Source organism: Aspergillus costaricaensis, assembly GCF_003184835.1.
Source record: "Aspergillus costaricaensis CBS 115574 unplaced genomic scaffold BO79scaffold_2, whole genome shotgun sequence".
NCBI classification, from domain to species: Eukaryota; Fungi; Ascomycota; class Eurotiomycetes; order Eurotiales; family Aspergillaceae; genus Aspergillus; species Aspergillus costaricensis.
In genome coordinates, this window is record NW_020291802.1 from 85,404 (window position 1) to 102,914 (window position 17,511).

Below are 17,511 nucleotides of genomic sequence, written 5' to 3' on the forward strand. Positions count from 1 at the left end.
AGTACTACTTTTTTTTAATTTAAAAGAAGGATTCATTTAGTCCGTCCGTGACAGGGTAACATCGGCTTCCGGCTACTAAATTAGTTCATTACTTGGTAGATAATTTAGGGAGGATAACTAATCTAACTAATCTATTTTCCATTCACTACTCTCTATTAGTCAAGTCAGATACTTTTTTTCTCTTTCTCTTGTTGTTTCCCCCTCATCCCGCGCGCCCCCCCTCAATTTCCCCGTTTCAATCGATCATCCATCCCATCAATCCTTTCCCAAGAGTCCAGCCAGCCAGCCCAGCCCATCATGACCAAGTCGCAGTTCGAAGTCCGGGAAATCCACACCAAAGAGGAATATGCCCGTCTAGTCGACGTTCTCTGGTCGGCCAACTTCAACCCTTACAAGTAAGTGAGAGCGCGCAATTTACCACCACACATTCCTTCCCTTCCTTCTTCCTTCATTAATCTCCTCCCCCCAATCCTCCCTCCTATCCTCCCATCCCCGTACAGTAGTAGAGTTTCAAACTAATCTCGCCGGTCGCACCACCACCACAATCAACAGTCCAGTATTCACCGCCGTTCACCCCGTAAGCGGCCACACCGCAGAAGACCGCGTAAAAGACAAAGCCCTCGACACGGAAATCCGCTGGGCCGCTCACGAGAAGAATCCTGCCTCCCATCTCATCTATGTGATTGATACCGAGACCGGTCGCGTCGCCGGCGGCTGCGAATGGCTCGTCTTTCACAAGAACCCCTTTCCCAATGGCCCTCAACCGCTGTCGTGTACTTGGTACCCGGAGGGTTCGGAACGCGCGGAATATGCTAGTCGCATGCTCAGTCAGGCTTTCTTTCCGAGACAGTGTTGGTTGCAGAGGCCTCATGCTGGTATATACCCCTTCATTCCATTTACTTTATTCATTATTGAGTAGAGCTAACTGATGAATGAATAGGCGTAAATGCCATGGGCGTCCACCCCGATTACCGCCGTCGAGGCGTAGGACGACTTCTCATGCAATGGGGCCACGAGAGGATCGATCCCCTGGGATACGAGAGTTGGATCGAGGGCAGTCCCATCGGTCGCTGGTTGTATGAAGAGAGCGGATACAAGCGCGTCATCAGTCTGAACATCGACTTTGCGAAGAAGAACCCCAGTGATGAGTGGAACAGGCTGGTGCATGAATGTCAACCGCCCGCGATTCTCTTGCTTTGGCGCCCTCCGCGCGGTGAGTGGAATGATAAGGTGCCCCCGGGTCCGTGGGCGGTTACCGAGGATACCTGGAAATAGGTTCGTCGGTTCGTCAAGAGTGTTGCGATCTTAAATGTAGAATAGATGAGATGATGTTGATGATTGACGTGATGATGGAATAAAGACAAGACTTCTTTCTCACTCACTGTGTTTGTTGTTCGCTGACACTCGGGGAAACTTGATGCGGAGACGCCGTTTCCCCTCACGCGTTTAGGTTTCGCATCCAACTCTGTTCTGTGTCCAGACCAGCCTTCATGCGGTCATAGTGCACGCCTTAATGCCAAAGCCTGTTAAAGCTGGATGTACCGATATGCTTATATTCTTCGTGTTCTTTCGTTGGCTATGGGATTTCCCTGCAAATGGCGACTCCCATACAAAAGCTGACTCTCCTCGTGTAACAGCCGTCCACGTCTCTCTGGTGAGTTATTCCGCAAGCGGACGAGGTCTAAGTATCATCAATACCATCTTGCCCTTCAGGCCACCCGTAGCTGCGAGTATATCAATGGCGTTGCATTAGATGCATACAATATTCGCCATCTATCGTCTATAGCTATCAGCCATATCTCACATGAACAACATGAAGCCAGAAGAAACATTCGACTTCATTATAGTCGGAGCAGGCGTCGCAGGTAATCCCCCAATCACAATATCTTCCCCGCATACTGATAAGCAACAGGCTGCGTGGTAGCGAGTCGAATCTCGCAAAGCCGTCCCGATCTGCGCATCCTGCTCATCGAGGCCGGCGTCGAGAAAGACGATCGGACATCCGGCGCAATGGGCTTCGTGGCAGGATTCGGCTCGGATATCGAATGGCCCCATCGCTCGGTGCCGCAGGAGCGCGCTTTCGGGGGTGATACGGTGTGTCTAACCTCTGGCAAGCTCGTCGGAGGAGGGTCCGGGGTAAATTATCAGGTGTTTACGCGCGGGCCGGCTGTTGATTAGTGAGATTCCATACTATTAATGGTGATATGGTTACCAAAATTGTTACTGATGTGACTGTGTTGGGTTAGTGACCAATGGGCAGAGCTTGTTCAAGACCGGAGATGGTCGTGGGATGGCCTTTTGCCGTATTTCAAGATGGTCGAGACGTGGTATCCTTCGGTGGAGATGAAGAAGAGAGGCCTTCTCACGGTTGATGTTCATGGAGATTGTGGGCCGATCAAGGTAGCTATCGCATTCCTCTTCTACGTTATGAGGTACCGTGTTAATATCGTATAGGTCAGCCATGCGACGAACAGTGGACTGCCACGAAATTACCCGTTGCGGGAGAAGAGTCGCAGATTTCACGAATTGCTCGGTCGCAAGCAGGTGGATGATATGAATAGTGGACAGCAGCTGGGGTGCTCGGAGGCTTTCAGTTCCACCTATGCGGGATTGAGAAGCTTTGCGAGTAGCTACCCTTTGGGGAGTAACGTCACTGTCTGGACGAATTCAACTGTGGAAAGGCTCATCATGACTGGGAAGACTGTGAAAGGCGCCGTTGTTGCGCGATCAGTAGGAGATCAGATTGAGCGTGTGCATGTCAGGGCTCGTATGGAGGTGATCCTCTCAGCAGGGGCATATGGATCACCCAAAATCCTTCTTCTTAGGTGAGTTAGCATTAACTGCTTCTGAGGATAGAAAAACCTAATAACAATTACAGCGGCATCGGCCCAGAAGAAGAATTGCAGCGGCATGGCATCACTCCAGTCGTAGACCTCCCCGTGGGAAATAACTATGCTGACCACCCTCATATATTCACCTACTGGACGATTGACGAGCACAATGCTACCCTAGGGGACGGGGAGATGGAAACAGAACAGGTCCATTGGCTAGCGGGCTTGCCATACGACTGGATGTCTTTTGCACCTGCGGATGCAAAGACACAAGAGCTGGCCAAACAAGTTCTGAGCTCAGCCGAGCGCAGTCGGTATTTGGCTGAGGGGAAGATGCAACTTGAAAACTTTATTGTGTATGCTGTTCCTCAAAGCTCGCAGAAAGAAAGGCACTGCTAACCAAGTCAGTTACACCGCCGTCGACACGTCCGCTCGCAAGAAACCCCTCGAGGGCTGGCCCGGGAAGCGCGTCATCAGCCTCATGCACGTTCTCGTCGACTCAGTATCACGGGGTACTCTCACGCTGCGATCATCTGACCCTTCTGACGCCCCCGTGCTGGATCCCAGACTCCTTGCATCCCCGATTGACCGATCGGCGATGTACGAGAATGTGCGAGAGACTGCGCGTGCCATACAGGCCGTCGAGGGTCTTAATGCTGTCGAATTCGGCGTCGATGATTCTCTCCGTGACAATTGGTCCGATGAGGCGATCGATGTCCGGGCGAACCGGAGTGGTGGTAGTTGCTTTCACTACTCGGGGACTTGTGCGATGGGGGAAGTTGTCGACACTGAGTGTCGGGTGTATCAAGTTGAGCGATTGAGGGTTGTGGACTCTGGTGTAATCCCACTACCATTGGCGGCGCATTATCAGGCGCCTACGTATGGTGTTGCAGAACAGGTAGGTATTGGAGCATGAGGGCATAGTGCTGCTGCTAATATGTGCATTGTAGGCTGCTGACATGATTCTGTCGTCGGTGGCATGACCAGCCGGATCTCTCACTATTATCGAGAACTGGCAATAAAAGGAGAAGATACATGATAGTTGGAAAATGTGCCTATGTGCGATGCTCGATGCAGGCCATTGTTCCCATAACGTGCCAAAAAGTTGCGATCCCATGGCGACATGGTGGGGGTGGAGCCGCAGGCCATGTCCACTTGGATGAAAATGGATCAGATATCCCGGAAAGCGGGGAGAAGAGGATGTTATAGCCAATAAAAATAAGTCATGCCATCACTCCAGGTAGCGGGGGGTATAAATGCAAAAAGCAAAAAAGAACGACCGAGACGTGACTCGAACACGCAACCACTGCCACATCCACTACCGGAAGGCAGCGCGCTACCATTGCGCCACCCGGCCGTACTTGATATTTGTTGCAAACACTTTAGCCTTATATCTGAAAAATATATCTTGTTCCACAAGAGCTTTCTTTACGGACCGGCCAGGTTAAACAGACGGCGAATCTAGGTGTCAACCCTATATTATTCATTAGAGCTCAGTTACATGATTGTAAGAAGCATGTATACTAATGTGCTATTTAATCTGTTGGCTTAACTGCCCGCGGACGGATAGTACTATGCTCACGGTTCCCCCATCCGGACCGGGCAAGATATATATTCTTTATCCAGTATGGCGTGCTTGAACTTCAATATTTGGGATTGCAGACTGGCGATCCAACTGCAAGCTTCATCTTACCTGCCCTGTTGCCGACATTTAGCGCTAATAAACTACCATGCAGTGTCGCATAGTGTACACAAGGCTATATATGCCATCGAACATACTCCCTTGCCAAATATCACCACATACTGATCTAAAAACCCAGTGACACAGTAAGCCTAAACGTCAAGTCAATGGGTTAGATCTACTAATCTACCACGTAAGGCTGCTTCAAAATCAAAAAAAAATAATGATTATACAAGTAAGACTAGCCTACTCCGTACTGCGTCTCTCTACAACCCACTGACAGACGGCAATGAGCTGAGTACGAGCTAATGCTAGTCGATTGGACGGAAGAAAATAAGCGATCAGAAAGCTTAGCAATTAGCGCATCACTAATAAGCCGGTCTACCAAGGTTTCATTGGCCCATTTATCCGTCTAATCCCGACCTTGTCCATGCTCAAAAGAGGCTGGAATCGGAGTCGCTACCCATCCGCCTGACGTGAGATTTAAAGTGGATGTTCAGCTTTTCTTTGTTTGGGTGGAGCAACTAATACCCCATGTCTACGCACTACACGCCACTGCAGCCCACAGAACATCGTTGGCTCGCTGAGACCCAGTAGCTACACATGTAGTGCAACTTAGCAGTGTATGGTGTCCTCAGTGACAGCCTTGTACCCCTCCCTCATCTAGGCTACCATAATGCGCTAGCGATAAACCCATATAATTCACAGCCGCCCCTCCCTATCACCCACAGTCTGACCACCGTAACCTCTCCAACCGTACGATTACCTTTTGGCCAAACGGCACCCACCATCCTCTTCGTCCCGGGTTTCTGGGAGGGGCCCAAAGTCTTCACTCCCGTATGCGATCTCCTGCAGGCTGATGGTTTCAAGACGGAAGTCTGCACATTACCCAGCACGGGCACCACCTCGCCCGGAAACCCGGCTATGACCGATGATATAGCCGCCGTGCGCGACCATCTGACGAGCATCGTGCACCGCGGGGAAGACGTTATTCTCGTATTGCATTCGGCCGGTGGATTTTTAGGTAGCGCTGCCATGGAAGGCCTAAGCAAGTCGGCTGTCGGACAGGGTGGAGTCGTCAAGATTGTCTTCTTGGCTGCGGCGGTTTTTCCGGAAGGTCATGAACACGAGGATTTGCCATTTGCTGTTGTTGAGGTTGGTTACCCAGCCTATTTATGTTCTCGCCCCTAATGTGGTGGTGTCTGGTTGACGTGTGAATTGACAGGGAGGTGCGATGTACTGTGTCAATCCCGAGGTGCTTCTTCTCAACGATGTTCCTGAGCCAGAGAAGACAAAGTGGCTGGCTATGCTTGCCCCCCAGCCGGCTGATGGTTGGAATGGCAGGGTGCCCTACGCTGGGTGGAAGGATGTGCCCAGCGTGTACCTTGTCTGTGAGGGTGATAATGCTCTTCCAGCGGGCCTCCAAGAGCAACTAGCTAACCTGGCGGGGAGCCAGATCGAGCGGTGCAGTGCTGGCCACATGCCTCAGCTCAGTCAGCCATCGCGGGTGGCAGAGGTTATACGTGCTGCTGCGGCGACCATTTGAACGCAGCGAAAATCAGAGCATGAGTGTGACGAAGAATAAGATATATGGAGCAAGATCGAGGTGATGAGACACTGTGTATCTGAAGCGCAAAATGACGTGGAAAAGAAGGAAATGGTATATGATGTGAACATTTACGAGCAAGTTAGATAGTATTGTACAGTTATTCAGAATCATCCGACTCAACCCCTCGGCCATTGATGGCGAGTAGCTGGACATCGCTGCACATCTGTGAGTCAAGAAAAGCCTTGGTTTGGGGTAGGAACTTACAAGACGAGGGTCGAATTGCCTGGAATAAACGGAGGAGCTCCCCTGGAAACAACATCAGCGCAAGTTCCAAATCTTTGGGATAGAATGAAACTTACCTCTCGCCATATCCAAAGTGACTGTCATACATATGGAATGGTTAGTAGTGGACACGTTGAAAGGAGATAGCCATTGTGAATAAGACATACGGGCCGAATGTAAGATAGGCTCTTTCACCCAGACTCATCCCCAAAATGCCAACATCCCATCCTGAAACTGATCAGCCTAACATTCTGCAGGGGTAGCTGCACTGACGCACCTTTGATCACCTGGCCGACACTGACCTTGAAAGTAAAAGGAAATCCCCGTTTAATACTGCTGTCGAATCTATAGTGGGACCAATATTAGTATGAAGAACAGCCCAGGCCATGCAAGTGATGGTAAAACAAACGGCAAGCCGTGTCTCCCTGATTGATAGGAACATACCGACGCCCTCGGTTCCTTGACCGTGCCGGGTCGTAAAGATAGCCGTGATAATGCACTGTTACCATGTCACCCGGCTTGGGATAATCCACGCCATTGCCCGGGCGCAGAATATCCTTGATGAAATCGATAAACCCCATATTTTTTGGTCAGGTAATCTGGTAAACTCCAGATGGATTGTGGGGAAACAATGGGGTTGTGAACGGGGCACGTCTCCCTGCCAGCAGGTCACATGACCAGTTGAGATTGTGCCGGAACGGAAAAAAGTTGATTTGAGCCCTGCAGAAGAAGCTGGGTGGAAGGTATGTTTGCTTCACTGCGGTAGGAAGATGAACTCTATGGAATGAAACTATAGTAGATAGAATAACACAACAGAGTATCTGTTTCAGCTAAGTTTGATACTGATTTCCTTTGATTTTGACCACAAAGTAGTAGTTGTAGCATATCAGTGCCTGAGGTATCCATGCATTCACAGACAGGTGTGAATCCCCGGTATGGAGTACACTGGAGACAGTGAGTGTATTCACGGCTTCTCACTAGTTGCCCTGAAACACGTCCCGTCCTTCACCGAGCCAATCATTCACACTAGCCTAGCATAATGAGGGGTTTTTGCTATTGGATAAAAATATAACGAGGTTGCACAGCAATTCAATCAAAAGACGGCGCATCCTCCGCTAAATCTCGAGGAGGGAGTTAACCGTTGTTATCCTATTACCCTGACTGGAATTCGCCACAGAAGACAACGGCACTGTCTATTATCATGCATGAAATGTCATATTCATTCATCGCATTGCGCCTAGAACCAAAGGGCAGGACTCAACCGGCTTGTCACTGTCATGCCGCTAGCGAAAGTCTCCCTTTTATATCCCGATTCCCTCTCCAGGGACCAAGATGTTTCCTATCTCCTGCAGCATCGGTAGCAAGACACTATACTATCACATCAAGACATTATCATAGTAAGTGTTCATTGCAGCAAAGCAGCTCTGAGCAGACAATATGCCTGCCTCACGCCCCAAGCGCCAGGACAGACCCAAGCACTCTGAGCTTGATACGAAACGACATGCAATACGCGCCGGCATGGAACGTGGAGAAAGCAACGTCGAAGAGACAAACGAATCAGAGAGGGAGACATGGGCCAAGGCAAATAGACATCTGCTGAATCAAGTGTCCGGTATCAGCGAAGAAAGTCTGATTGATGAAGTTGATGAAGGCCGGGCTGGACGGTACTCATGTCCGCCACTTATGTCGGCAGATTCGGAGGCCTTTCTAAGCCCCGAAGAGACCACCGCCATGCCCCGTCCCGCCTTCTACAGACAAGTATTGAGTAGGCCTAGCCTTGTCATGCGGCCAATGTATCCATTGACGCCAGACGACAGCCCCGAGGACGAATTGAATCCTAAAGCACACAATGCTTCAAAACAACTCCACCAGTCTTTGGAACAATTTACCACCGGCACTACCAGCTCAAGTTCCGACCTTGCGAGCTCCACGATATCCAACTCACAGGGGCACATCAAGAGGTGTGCACGGCACCAGAGACGTTCGACCCCGTACTCTCGGCCTAGCCGTGCCCCCCGACCGAGCCGTATTCATTCGCCGAATGCGTGGCTCGGTCGGATGCAGGCTTGCTTGAGCGAGGTTGACATGGAGGTTATCGATCAGCAAACGGACCTTGTCGGGCTCCGTAATTACGACCTGAGCCATGTCATTGTCAGCCACCGAGAGTACCCCTTCAGGGAGATCAACTTTATCATGCTCGTATGGAAAGATGTTACGGGCCCACTAGACGTCGATTGGCCTGCTTTGCAGGTTCCCCTTAAGAATCGCTTGGCAGCATCGTACCACAAACAGAATGACCATGGAAGCCGAAGGGCCCTCTACGGTGGGATCGTAGTGGGCCAGTTGGCTCAATTTTATGTCTTCGTGGGAGAGGGTCCGGCGCAGTTGAACCTGTCCATTTTCGAGGACAACAAACTGACGCTCAACCTCGAGCACGACCAGGAACTTATAGACGGCCATCTATCCTGGATAAATAGCGAATTTCCGCCCGAAGTGTACGAGGATATCGAGAACGATCCCAGCATACAGGCAGCTGCCTGTTGCATCGAGGACTTTTTTGGCTCCGTGAGCTCGTCTTCAACTGCGTTCGACCTACTGCCCGAGCCCGAGATCGTACTGGTGACCGACCAATCCAGCACGTCAGCACCATTGCCTCAGCCCGAGTTCGTGCCGGAAGAGCTGTCACCAACTATCCTCGAAGTGGAAAATACCTTTGAAGATTTCCTTAGGGAAGTCACCTGGCAGTCTGCCGAGTCCGAGCATAGTCAAGACGAGAAGGAGCAAGCCGGCAATGATGGCGAAAGCGATGGAATTAAAGAAGACAAAATAGATGATGTAGCCGACATCGTTGACGAGGACACCCTAATAAAAAAAGCCCTGAAGTACGTGGGTGAAGGAGCACTCGACACAGTAGTCGGGTCCGTATGTTTAACAGACGAACTGAACTTTGAGACCGATGACGAGCAGGGACGTTATATCAAGAATGAGCTCTGCTGAAGTGGTTGGAGGTTCTCATGGCCACCACTTGAACCAGGTCATATGGCTTCGAAAAGTCCACGATTCTGTACTACAAAATTTCGAGAAATTTTGTTGAAGATAGCTTGAAAATATGACTGTTGCTTACCATTTAAAAAACCCAATGCCTTCGTAGTACGATTCAACTAAGTAGACTTTTGTAGTGAGAGCTAAGGTAAGAAGAGGATACTGTCAGCTGGGGCTTATGAAGAGTTGAAATAAGGTTTCTAGGCTGCGCTCGAACCCAAGAATTTACAAGTAACTGATTAAGATTCATAGATGATGTATGTTGTAGTGTGAATGACTGCTGGAGCTTCTGATTGATGATTGGTCCACAGAGCCAATCGAATAAAAGGTACACAGACACGATTGTTGAAGCATGCCGTCACTAGTTGGAGGCCACATGACACCAAACCAGATCATGTCAACCACTATCCTCGTGCATTAGCTCCTCTTGTGTACCTGTCCATGTAGACCACGTGATATTGGCTTCCTTACTCGGTTCTATACTTTCCCGGGTACTGTTGAGGGTTATCATGGTTAAGGTTCCGATGTATTTCATCCCTCCCTATTGAAGTGTTGGCTATGCAGGTGCTTCGCCGCTCAAATAGTATATAGCAGCTTGTCACCCACAGAATCACATCAAGACGCGAGTCTCCCTTTGATGAACATGATCATCGCATCTGTATACAGTTTGCTAGTCGGCACAGAATGACCGCCCGGGTGAATGAGCACTTTCTCTTCCTCAGCACCTGTGGTCGCATCAATCAGAGTGCGGCTTCTTTTGTAGTACACAACATCATCAAATTGCCCATTCATATGAAGCATTGGCCCTGAGATTTTTGGGGAATAGAAGGCTTTGTACCGAAGGTTCAATCCAGCGAAACCACAGCAGCTGATCGAAAACTTGATAGGCTCGACTCCATCAAATGACTTAGGGAACGGAATACCTCCACTCTCGACTTCGGCTTTCTCGAAGACACTCTTCCTGCCTGGTTCAAGCAGGCTCGTGATGAGCCCAGTTAAAAACCCTCCCTGGGAAAATCCAATCACCCCGGCAAAGGGACCCTGAGTGCGCATGATATTACCAAGCTTTTCCAGTGCATCGGGCAGTCCTGGAAATTTCATCGTCATCGCTGACCTTGTAGAACCATCCATAACCTGGGTCGGTCCCCGGTATATAGCGTTCCCAGTCGGTTGGCTTCAGTCTCCATGTGCCGTCGGGGTACACTAGCTCTACACCATCTGGGTAATCGGGATGGTATCCAGGCGCAGGCGCTGCTGGAAAGGCTTCCACAAGGGCTTTCTCCAGGCCACGTATGTCTGCGCGAAACGACTCTCCAGTCTCAGTATAACCTGTCGAGCGTAATTATGGTCAGTGGTGGTAATGACATCCGTGCTTAGAGTCAGGATAGTTACCATGGATCATAAGAATCTTGAGCTTGGAGGTCGTTATTCTTGTCATTGTAGCGATTGATTTAGGAACTTTGAGATCAATTGAAGATGTATCCAATGGTGTTATTTTTCTCTGAAGGTTAATGTTGATGAGGTGATTGACACCGGGACATTCGGCTTCTTATTTATGACTAGATGTGGGGTACTTGCATGATAGGTGCACGCACGTCAACTGACTTCTTGGAAATTGCCCAATGGCACTGACTAGATTGATATGTGTCATAACGACATAGAAAGTGCTCCTATAATTAGATCCATACCAAAGCGGTTACAACGTGCAATAGATCAGTAGGTGCTCTATATCTATATCTTCTTTGGTCTTGTAGACAGTTAATAGTATCCAGTACTTCTCATACTTTTTACCAAAAACCTCTCGAACTTGATAAGATTCCCAATGAACGGAAACGGTCATTATAGCCAAAATCAGAACTCAAATTTCGTGTTAATAGTTGCATATATTACCATCCGCTATGGTCAGGGTAGAAAATTGGGCGCTTATCTTAGATGACGCAATACGTAGTCCACCTGGCAGATAACTAAGCGGCTTGCAGGGCTATGGACTAATCAGCGCTATATAGCTCCGAGATTGGGTTGCAGCAGCTCAGCGGCAGCATGCAACTTATGGATAAGAAGCGTGAGAACGACTTTTATGTGACTGACAAAAGCACAACCGTGTCCATACTTTGGAAGTGAGCAAACCCAAGCGATATCAAACATTGTATACAACCTTGGGAGCATAGGGAGATATATGCTTTCTTTTCTCCAAATAATCGATCCTTTCGGAGATCCTTATCAATTGTCATTCATCGAAAATTAGAATTATTGTATTCCATCCAATCACTTGATGCGTACTGATAACGCTCTCCCGCAAATTATGACCCACATCGATAGACCAAGTCGGACTTCAGCCCTATCTTGTTCTGGCCTCGTCAAGTGGATCATCCTATGTATTGCCACTTCAGAATTCTCTCGCAGACGCAAAAGATAAAGTGTAATTTCAATCAGTGGGAAGTAGCCATTTTAGGATATACGGTGTATATTGCTCCAGTAGGCCTCGATGGAAGGGGTGAGATCAGGACAATTCTGATACTTAGCCACCCGCAGTCTCTTCTGTTGCGAATGAGAAAATGTAACTCATGATTCTGACAGAGTACTTCAGAAGATATGTCTCAATTGATTATGTTGTAGATTTCGATTTTCCAGACGAACATGATGATGATCATGTCATATGAAGTCAGGGACAGACCCACAAAGATGACTTCATCAATTCGCTGCATAACTGCTTCTTCCATCACTGCTTTGAATATCAGACTGTAAAACGTACACAGCGGCTTGATAGAGTACGACGAACTTTGAGACTGAGTAAACATTCAGGTCCAGCCATGACCGGACAGAGATAAAGGAGCATACACGATTCTCAACAATCACCGCCCAGCCGCCAATATGTTAGGCAAAGTCGTCCTCGAAGAAGCCTACGAGCGGCCTAACATGCAAGAAAAGTCCAAGCATGAGGCCAGTCTCTATATTGCTCCCAATGACCGTCCTCGCTACATGCGTCAAATCAACGACATCAATCAAGAACGACTGAAGCTAGCCGACGCACACGGCATCGGATACACCATTATCTCTCTCACCGTCCCCGGCATCCAGGGCATCGCCGACAAAGCCGAAGCCGAACAAGTGGCCACCGAGACCAACAACTGGGCAGCAGAACAAATCAAAAACCATCGGGACCGTCTGGGCGCCTTTGCTTGCCTCTCAATGCATGATCCAGCTCAAGCCGCCAATGAGTTGCGCCGCTGCGTTCAGGAACTAGGATTTCACGGCGCGTTGCTGTGCAGCTTCCAGCATGCAGGTCAAGACAGCGAGACGTACCTGTTTTACGACCAGCCGGAATATGATGAGTTCTGGAAAGCCCTTGTGGAGCTGGACGTCCCCTTGTATATCCATCCTGCTGCTCCGACCGGGGTCATCCTCGAGAAACTCTATGCTCAACGACCTGCGCTTATCGGTCCCCCGCTATCGTTTGCCAACGATGTCAGTTTACATACGCTGGGAATCATCTCCAACGGAGTCTTTGATCGCTTTCCAAAACTCAAAATCATCATTGGTCATCTGGGAGAGCACATTCCGTTCGATTTCTGGCGGATTGACCATTGGTTCCGGGACGTCAAGAAGCCAATTGCGAATGAGGAGGGTCGGGTCATGGCACAGAAGAGCCTCTACCATTATTTTAAGCATAATATCTGGCTTACTACTAGTGGTCACTTCTCCACTCCGACTTTGAAGTACGTGGTCAATGAGATTGGTGCTGACCGGGTCCTTTTTAGCGTTGACTACCCGTATGAAACAACCGAGAGTGGCTGTAACTGGTGGGATCATGATAAGGACGCTATTGTTGAGGCTGTTGGAGGTGTTGACAATTATTATGCCATTGGTCGGGAGAATGCGAAGAAATTGCTAAGGTTAGACAAGTTTCACGATAGTGATGCTTGAACATCTTGAATGGATCGGAAGCTCGAGACACCCGCGACTATTCTAATTAACACATTTCCATCCCTTCACCTACTGAAGCTCAGGGGCGTAGTTCGTACATCGACCGGGTAAATGAATATCAGAACGGCGTTACTCAGTAGTAGCAAGTAGTGAAGGACGTGATTTCCCGCTGGCCTGCTGCCGCCGGAAACAATCCCCATCCATTTCCTCCATAGTGGAAGAAACCGAGTATCGGGTCCCCATCCAATCCATACATCACATGAAACACATACAGACCGCAGGCGGGGTGCCTGTCTTCGTCGCGTCCACGAGCATTTGACTTAACTGCGATTGCAGATTCGTGCGGGTTATTCCTCGGGTTTGGCGATGCAGATCTCTGTGACCAGAAGCAAGTCTGTTTCGGACAACGCCAGCAGAGGATGACTAGGGGTCTTAAGTGTGGATAGCTCGGAAAACTCCGTTGCGTGATTATCCAGCACTGTCCGGGTGAGTTTAGAAACCCGTCTCAATCAGTGGCCCGGGCCGGTCATTGAGTGGTGGGATTAATGCGGCGGGATGGATGTAGGATAATGCCTCCTCACGGCCCAAACCGGCTCAAGGCGGCTGTCGTTCTACATTGACACTGTTGGAATTTCGTCTGGAGGGAATTCGAAGGCCAGTTTACAGGCAATCTCCTTGTGGCCTGCATATTAGTTGTACAAGGATCTACCCGAAAGCGTCGATTCTCTTCTGATGGAGCCGACAGGGCACTCTTTGGATGTGCTTCGCTTAACCACCTGACCGTCTGTCAGGGAGGATGCATACTCCAGCAATGCTGCGTACAACATGCGACTAAATGTGCCCGGTCGGAAAGGGTTATTCCACTGTCGAGTGAATCAGACATTCAGGGAGATGCAATCTTGGAAAAGACAATCGAGATTATGGTCTTTCCCATGGAAGAGAAGGCTTGTAATCGACTGGCTGTTGTACCCAGTAAGCTTGGGTGTTCCACCGCCGTCATCCACTGGCTGAGTGACAGCGAAAACATCACGGCCGAGGGCCCTCTGTTGATTGATGATCTTGACCACGTTGAAGGTTTGATAGATAGGAAATGCCCCCTCTTCGGTTGGTTGCAGGTTGATGAGCGTCTGCAACCAATCTTGGATCTCCAAGCCTACTGATAGACTCTGGCATCGGAGAATACCCGCCAAGAGTAAGCCCGAGAACCCGATAGTGTAGCTATTTTTGGTAATGGACGTCTGCATATCGCTCCACTGTGCAATCCGGACTAATGTCTGAACCCAATATTCCTCTTCATTACACTCCCGTCCGGGAAGGGCGGATTCGCGATCATAAAGGAGTCGCAGAACACCCGTGCACTGCATGGCTCGTGCAACTACGTAGTATGCATAGTTCAGCGCGGCATCGTGGGACTGGAAGCGGATTGTAGTGCTGTCTGTGTCGTTGAGCTCGTATATTGGCTGCTCGGATGGCGGAAGTTGCAACACCCACGCATCCAGCTTTGCCGCTTCTTCGTGCAATAGAGTAGTGCAATATGCATAGCATTCGTCGAAATCGGAATCACTAATGTCGCCTGACCGAAAATTCCGAAACTGCTGCAGTGCGGCACTGAAGTTCAATCGGTGTGATTCACACATGATGCTAAGGACTTTCACACGTCGCTCATGTAGTGTCTGAGGTACGTCTAACAGAGAGGCTGGCAAGGGTATCGATGGAAGATGCTGACAAACTTCCAATGAACTGAAATAGGCTCGAGCCCACCATACAACATAGCGGATTTGCATCCACGAAGCAAGCAGCGACTTGGTGGCTGCGTCTTTGACGTCTTCATGCCATTCAAGAAGATTCATCATCCCCCGGACGTGAGTGTAAAAGCCCTGGAAGTTGCCCATGGCTTGCTCCAGATGAGCGAACAGAACAAGAACAGTTAATATTGTGACTGAGTTCCTTTGGTAGTCTTGTGATTGCATGATGGCCAACTTCTGGATTGCGGACGAGTAGTATAGATGACTCCGTGTCTGGTGTATGAGACTAGGACTCATTGAACACATCGTCCCGGCCGAGGGTGTTCTGCGCTCAGCATGAAGGCGCCCGATATTGCACGATGAAAGGGCCAAAAGGGCGTCGTTGAGAATGGGATGGTCAGCGGCCAATGAAGTGGCAAAATGGAATATCGGGTGCAAGGCTGGTAAGCAAGAGCCCTCCCAGTAGGTGGTATAAAAGATATCGCGGTCCGTCATTTGCAATGACTGGATGATGCTATGGCTTCCGATGGAGGTGACATCTTCTGCAGCTCGGACAGCCAATGTCTGGTCTTCAGTCGGTATTGGGCTTGTCTCCTGTATTGGTCTTGTCTCTTCTGACGATACACTGGATGTTGTTGCGGATGCTAGTTGCTTTGGTGATGGTTTTGGGTCGTCGACTGTCGCGATTTGAAATTTGAAAGCTGGCCTAGCATATTCACAGATCTTCTCAAGTCTCGCGCAGGTCCCGCATGTGGGCTTTCGCTCATCACATTTGGTTCTGCGGCTGCGGCAACTCTGACAGCCATTGCGAGAGCGGATGATGTTTGTCTTTTTGGGTCTGGGTGGCGCAGGCTTGTACATGTGTTAGAAATAGGATCAGAGAGATTGTCTTCTCTTCCATTAATCCGACCTCTGATGTCAGTAGCAGCAGAAACCCATCCGGTCTGTCGGATGGGAGGGGGTTGAGTCACTATTAATGGAGGGCACGTGATTGTGCTTCGAGTTAAATGCCAACGCTAATCCTTATTAGGAAATGATTATTTCATATTTTAACTATTCGGTACAAAAAAGATCTTGAGGAGCGCTCTACGGAAGCAACGAAACGAACAAACGAACGAACGGAAGCAAAAGAGTGAGTTGAATTGAGCTATCTAGGAGAGAGCAAAACAAAGCAACGCGAAGAGGTGCTTTGTGGGCGGTCCGAGCGCAGCACGTGACTAGCCTACATGAATGCCTCGACAAAAGATATATCCTTTTATTCTGTCCTATTCTACCGAAGCAGACTTTAGCGCCTTCTTCTTATAAATCAACTCCCCTCGTTCCTGAACCAAAACTGAAACAGCCTTCCCAATCTCTCCTCCCATAGCCGCGAAACCCTTAACCACGCCGTCCCGGTCGCCGGGCCTCATCTCCTGACTCATCTTGTACTTGCCCTCGATCTTGGTGATCTCGATCCGAATTCCTACCACATTCCTCTGCATCAATTCAATGTATCGCTCGGGAGCGTCGGCAACCTTCCACGGCTGCGGTCGGTCCCCTCCGGTGAATCCCATGATTCGTCGCTCGCATTGCTCTGACAGATCATGCATTTGTTTCGACAAGAAGGCGCCCGCCTCTGAGGTCCTGGAATCATAAAACAGGGAGAGTTTTCCGTAGATTTGTACGGCAGAGTAATTCCACGTCGGGACAACCTTGCCGGTGTCGGGCTTTGTCTCAGTGTAGAATTTGGGGGTCACATAGTGATCATGGCGTCCGTTGAATACCACCAGGACATCGCGCTCGAGCGGAAGGATGCTCGGTGGTGCTCCACTGGCAAGCTCGAGCATGGCTTTGGCTTGGGGGTTCTGCTTAGCGATATGGGCACGTAGTTGCGGATTGGACGACGGGTTTTGTTCGGTCTTGGGGTGGTCTAGCACGAAGGGGACGTGGGTGCATTGGAGAAAGTCTTGGGCGGAGGAGTCAATGCCCGTAATGAGCATACCCAGAGGATTCTCCTTGATGAATTGGAGGAGCACCTCCTCATCAGATTCGGCATGTGCACTGGCAAAGAACATGGTTTGATGGACTGGAGGAAGAGTATACTGTGTAGATTGTTGGAAGACTGAAGGCAGGGTACTGGGGAGGAATGGATCAACTTTATATTGATGTGATGCCTAATTATCTTGCTTTGCCACTAGCAACTATGGAGGATTCAAGATTCTCGCCTTATCTGTCTCAAACATAATAATCCAAAGGATGTAATTTGACCAACGATTGTGACTCTAGTCCTATGTCTTTTTCCATGTCAAATTTCCGCTCGGCATCGTTCTCGCGCACCCGATGCGGTAATTAGTGGGTCCAGACCCACTTTCGGCCAGAGATCCGATCGCTCTTGGTCACCCGGTTGGGGTAACAGTTGCCTCTGCCCCTGTCAGTCATGGCTCGGTATTTCGTGGCGGCCTCTATTTCTGGTGACCC

The 17,511-nt window shown here is 49.5% G+C and overlaps 9 protein-coding genes and 1 non-coding gene across 10 annotated transcripts; 5 read left to right on the plus strand and 5 right to left on the minus strand.

Moving 5' to 3' along the window:
- The first annotated feature begins 145 nt into the window (after positions 1 to 145).
- On the plus strand, positions 146 to 1,513 carry BO79DRAFT_206400 (GNAT family N-acetyltransferase). Its single transcript, XM_025681966.1, has 3 exons — positions 146 to 395; positions 553 to 875; positions 941 to 1,513. Exons 1-3 carry the CDS (start codon positions 298 to 300, stop codon positions 1,273 to 1,275), a joined length of 756 nt encoding a protein of 251 aa, XP_025544206.1. The 5' UTR covers positions 146 to 297; the 3' UTR covers positions 1,276 to 1,513.
- A 300-nt stretch (positions 1,514 to 1,813) lies between these two features.
- On the plus strand, positions 1,814 to 4,040 carry BO79DRAFT_267466 (GMC family oxidoreductase; the record flags this gene model as incomplete). Its single annotated transcript, XM_025687043.1, has 6 exons — positions 1,814 to 1,865; positions 1,913 to 2,177; positions 2,247 to 2,400; positions 2,455 to 2,825; positions 2,879 to 3,194; positions 3,271 to 4,040. The coding sequence occupies 6 exons, from the start codon at positions 1,814 to 1,816 to the stop codon at positions 3,745 to 3,747; spliced, it is 1,635 nt and encodes a 544-aa protein (XP_025544207.1). The 3' UTR covers positions 3,748 to 4,040.
- Positions 4,041 to 4,107: 67 nt separating this feature from the next.
- BO79DRAFT_t28 lies at positions 4,108 to 4,188 on the minus strand. Its single transcript has one exon. It is a non-coding gene; the product is annotated as a tRNA-Arg (tRNA).
- Positions 4,189 to 4,735: 547 nt separating this feature from the next.
- Positions 4,736 to 6,378, plus strand: BO79DRAFT_242138 (alpha/beta hydrolase; the record flags this gene model as incomplete). The annotated part of the gene is made up of 3 exons (XM_025685184.1): positions 4,736 to 4,747; positions 5,221 to 5,667; positions 5,738 to 6,378. The coding sequence occupies 3 exons, from the start codon at positions 4,736 to 4,738 to the stop codon at positions 6,056 to 6,058; spliced, it is 780 nt and encodes a 259-aa protein (XP_025544208.1). The 3' UTR covers positions 6,059 to 6,378.
- Positions 6,187 to 6,945, minus strand: BO79DRAFT_163984 (FKBP-type peptidyl-prolyl cis-trans isomerase). Its single transcript, XM_025679171.1, has 6 exons — positions 6,788 to 6,945; positions 6,621 to 6,688; positions 6,511 to 6,571; positions 6,421 to 6,441; positions 6,326 to 6,367; positions 6,187 to 6,276 (listed from the first exon to the last, which is right to left on the minus strand). The coding sequence occupies exons 1-6, from the start codon at positions 6,922 to 6,924 to the stop codon at positions 6,219 to 6,221; spliced, it is 387 nt and encodes a 128-aa protein (XP_025544209.1). The 5' UTR covers positions 6,925 to 6,945; the 3' UTR covers positions 6,187 to 6,218.
- An 835-nt stretch (positions 6,946 to 7,780) lies between these two features.
- Positions 7,781 to 9,340, plus strand: BO79DRAFT_135586 (uncharacterized protein; the record flags this gene model as incomplete). Its single annotated transcript, XM_025678056.1, has 1 exon — positions 7,781 to 9,340. The coding sequence occupies one exon, from the start codon at positions 7,781 to 7,783 to the stop codon at positions 9,338 to 9,340; it is 1,560 nt and encodes a 519-aa protein (XP_025544210.1).
- A 660-nt stretch (positions 9,341 to 10,000) lies between these two features.
- Positions 10,001 to 10,823, minus strand: BO79DRAFT_234429 (alpha/beta hydrolase; the record flags this gene model as incomplete). The annotated part of the gene is made up of 3 exons (XM_025684373.1): positions 10,001 to 10,473; positions 10,520 to 10,714; positions 10,778 to 10,823. The coding sequence occupies 3 exons, from the start codon at positions 10,821 to 10,823 to the stop codon at positions 10,001 to 10,003; spliced, it is 714 nt and encodes a 237-aa protein (XP_025544211.1).
- A 1,195-nt stretch (positions 10,824 to 12,018) lies between these two features.
- BO79DRAFT_267473 (amidohydrolase family protein) lies at positions 12,019 to 13,746 on the plus strand. Its single transcript, XM_025687044.1, has one exon. It carries the CDS (start codon positions 12,257 to 12,259, stop codon positions 13,307 to 13,309), a length of 1,053 nt encoding a protein of 350 aa, XP_025544212.1. The 5' UTR covers positions 12,019 to 12,256; the 3' UTR covers positions 13,310 to 13,746.
- BO79DRAFT_23558 (Zn(II)2Cys6 transcription factor domain-containing protein) lies at positions 13,747 to 16,154 on the minus strand. The gene has a single exon (XM_025684492.1). The coding sequence runs from the start codon at positions 15,913 to 15,915 to the stop codon at positions 14,185 to 14,187; it is 1,731 nt and encodes a 576-aa protein (XP_025544213.1). The 5' UTR covers positions 15,916 to 16,154; the 3' UTR covers positions 13,747 to 14,184.
- A 165-nt stretch (positions 16,155 to 16,319) lies between these two features.
- BO79DRAFT_185749 (FMN-binding negative transcriptional regulator) lies at positions 16,320 to 17,136 on the minus strand (the record flags this gene model as incomplete). The annotated part of the gene is made up of 1 exon (XM_025680420.1): positions 16,320 to 17,136. Exon 1 carries the CDS (start codon positions 17,106 to 17,108, stop codon positions 16,320 to 16,322), a length of 789 nt encoding a protein of 262 aa, XP_025544214.1. The 5' UTR covers positions 17,109 to 17,136.
- Between the last annotated feature and the right edge of the window lie 375 nt (positions 17,137 to 17,511).

Coding starts and splice junctions, on each gene's coding strand:
- BO79DRAFT_206400 (XM_025681966.1), top strand. CDS start 298: ATGACCAAGTCGCAGTTCGAAGTCCGGGAAATCCACACCAAAGAGGAA. Junction 396..552: donor GCCAACTTCAACCCTTACAA/GTAAGTGAGAGC, acceptor CACAATCAACAG/TCCAGTATTCACCGCCGTTC. Junction 876..940: donor GTTGCAGAGGCCTCATGCTG/GTATATACCCCT, acceptor ATGAATGAATAG/GCGTAAATGCCATGGGCGTC.
- BO79DRAFT_163984 (XM_025679171.1), bottom strand. CDS start 6,924: ATGGGGTTTATCGATTTCATCAAGGATATTCTGCGCCCGGGCAATGGC. Junction 6,689..6,787: donor TCAAGGAACCGAGGGCGTCG/GTATGTTCCTAT, acceptor GTCCCACTATAG/ATTCGACAGCAGTATTAAAC. Junction 6,277..6,325: donor GGCAATTCGACCCTCGTCTT/GTAAGTTCCTAC, acceptor ACAGATGTGCAG/CGATGTCCAGCTACTCGCCA.
- BO79DRAFT_267473 (XM_025687044.1), top strand. CDS start 12,257: ATGTTAGGCAAAGTCGTCCTCGAAGAAGCCTACGAGCGGCCTAACATG.
- BO79DRAFT_23558 (XM_025684492.1), bottom strand. CDS start 15,915: ATGTACAAGCCTGCGCCACCCAGACCCAAAAAGACAAACATCATCCGC.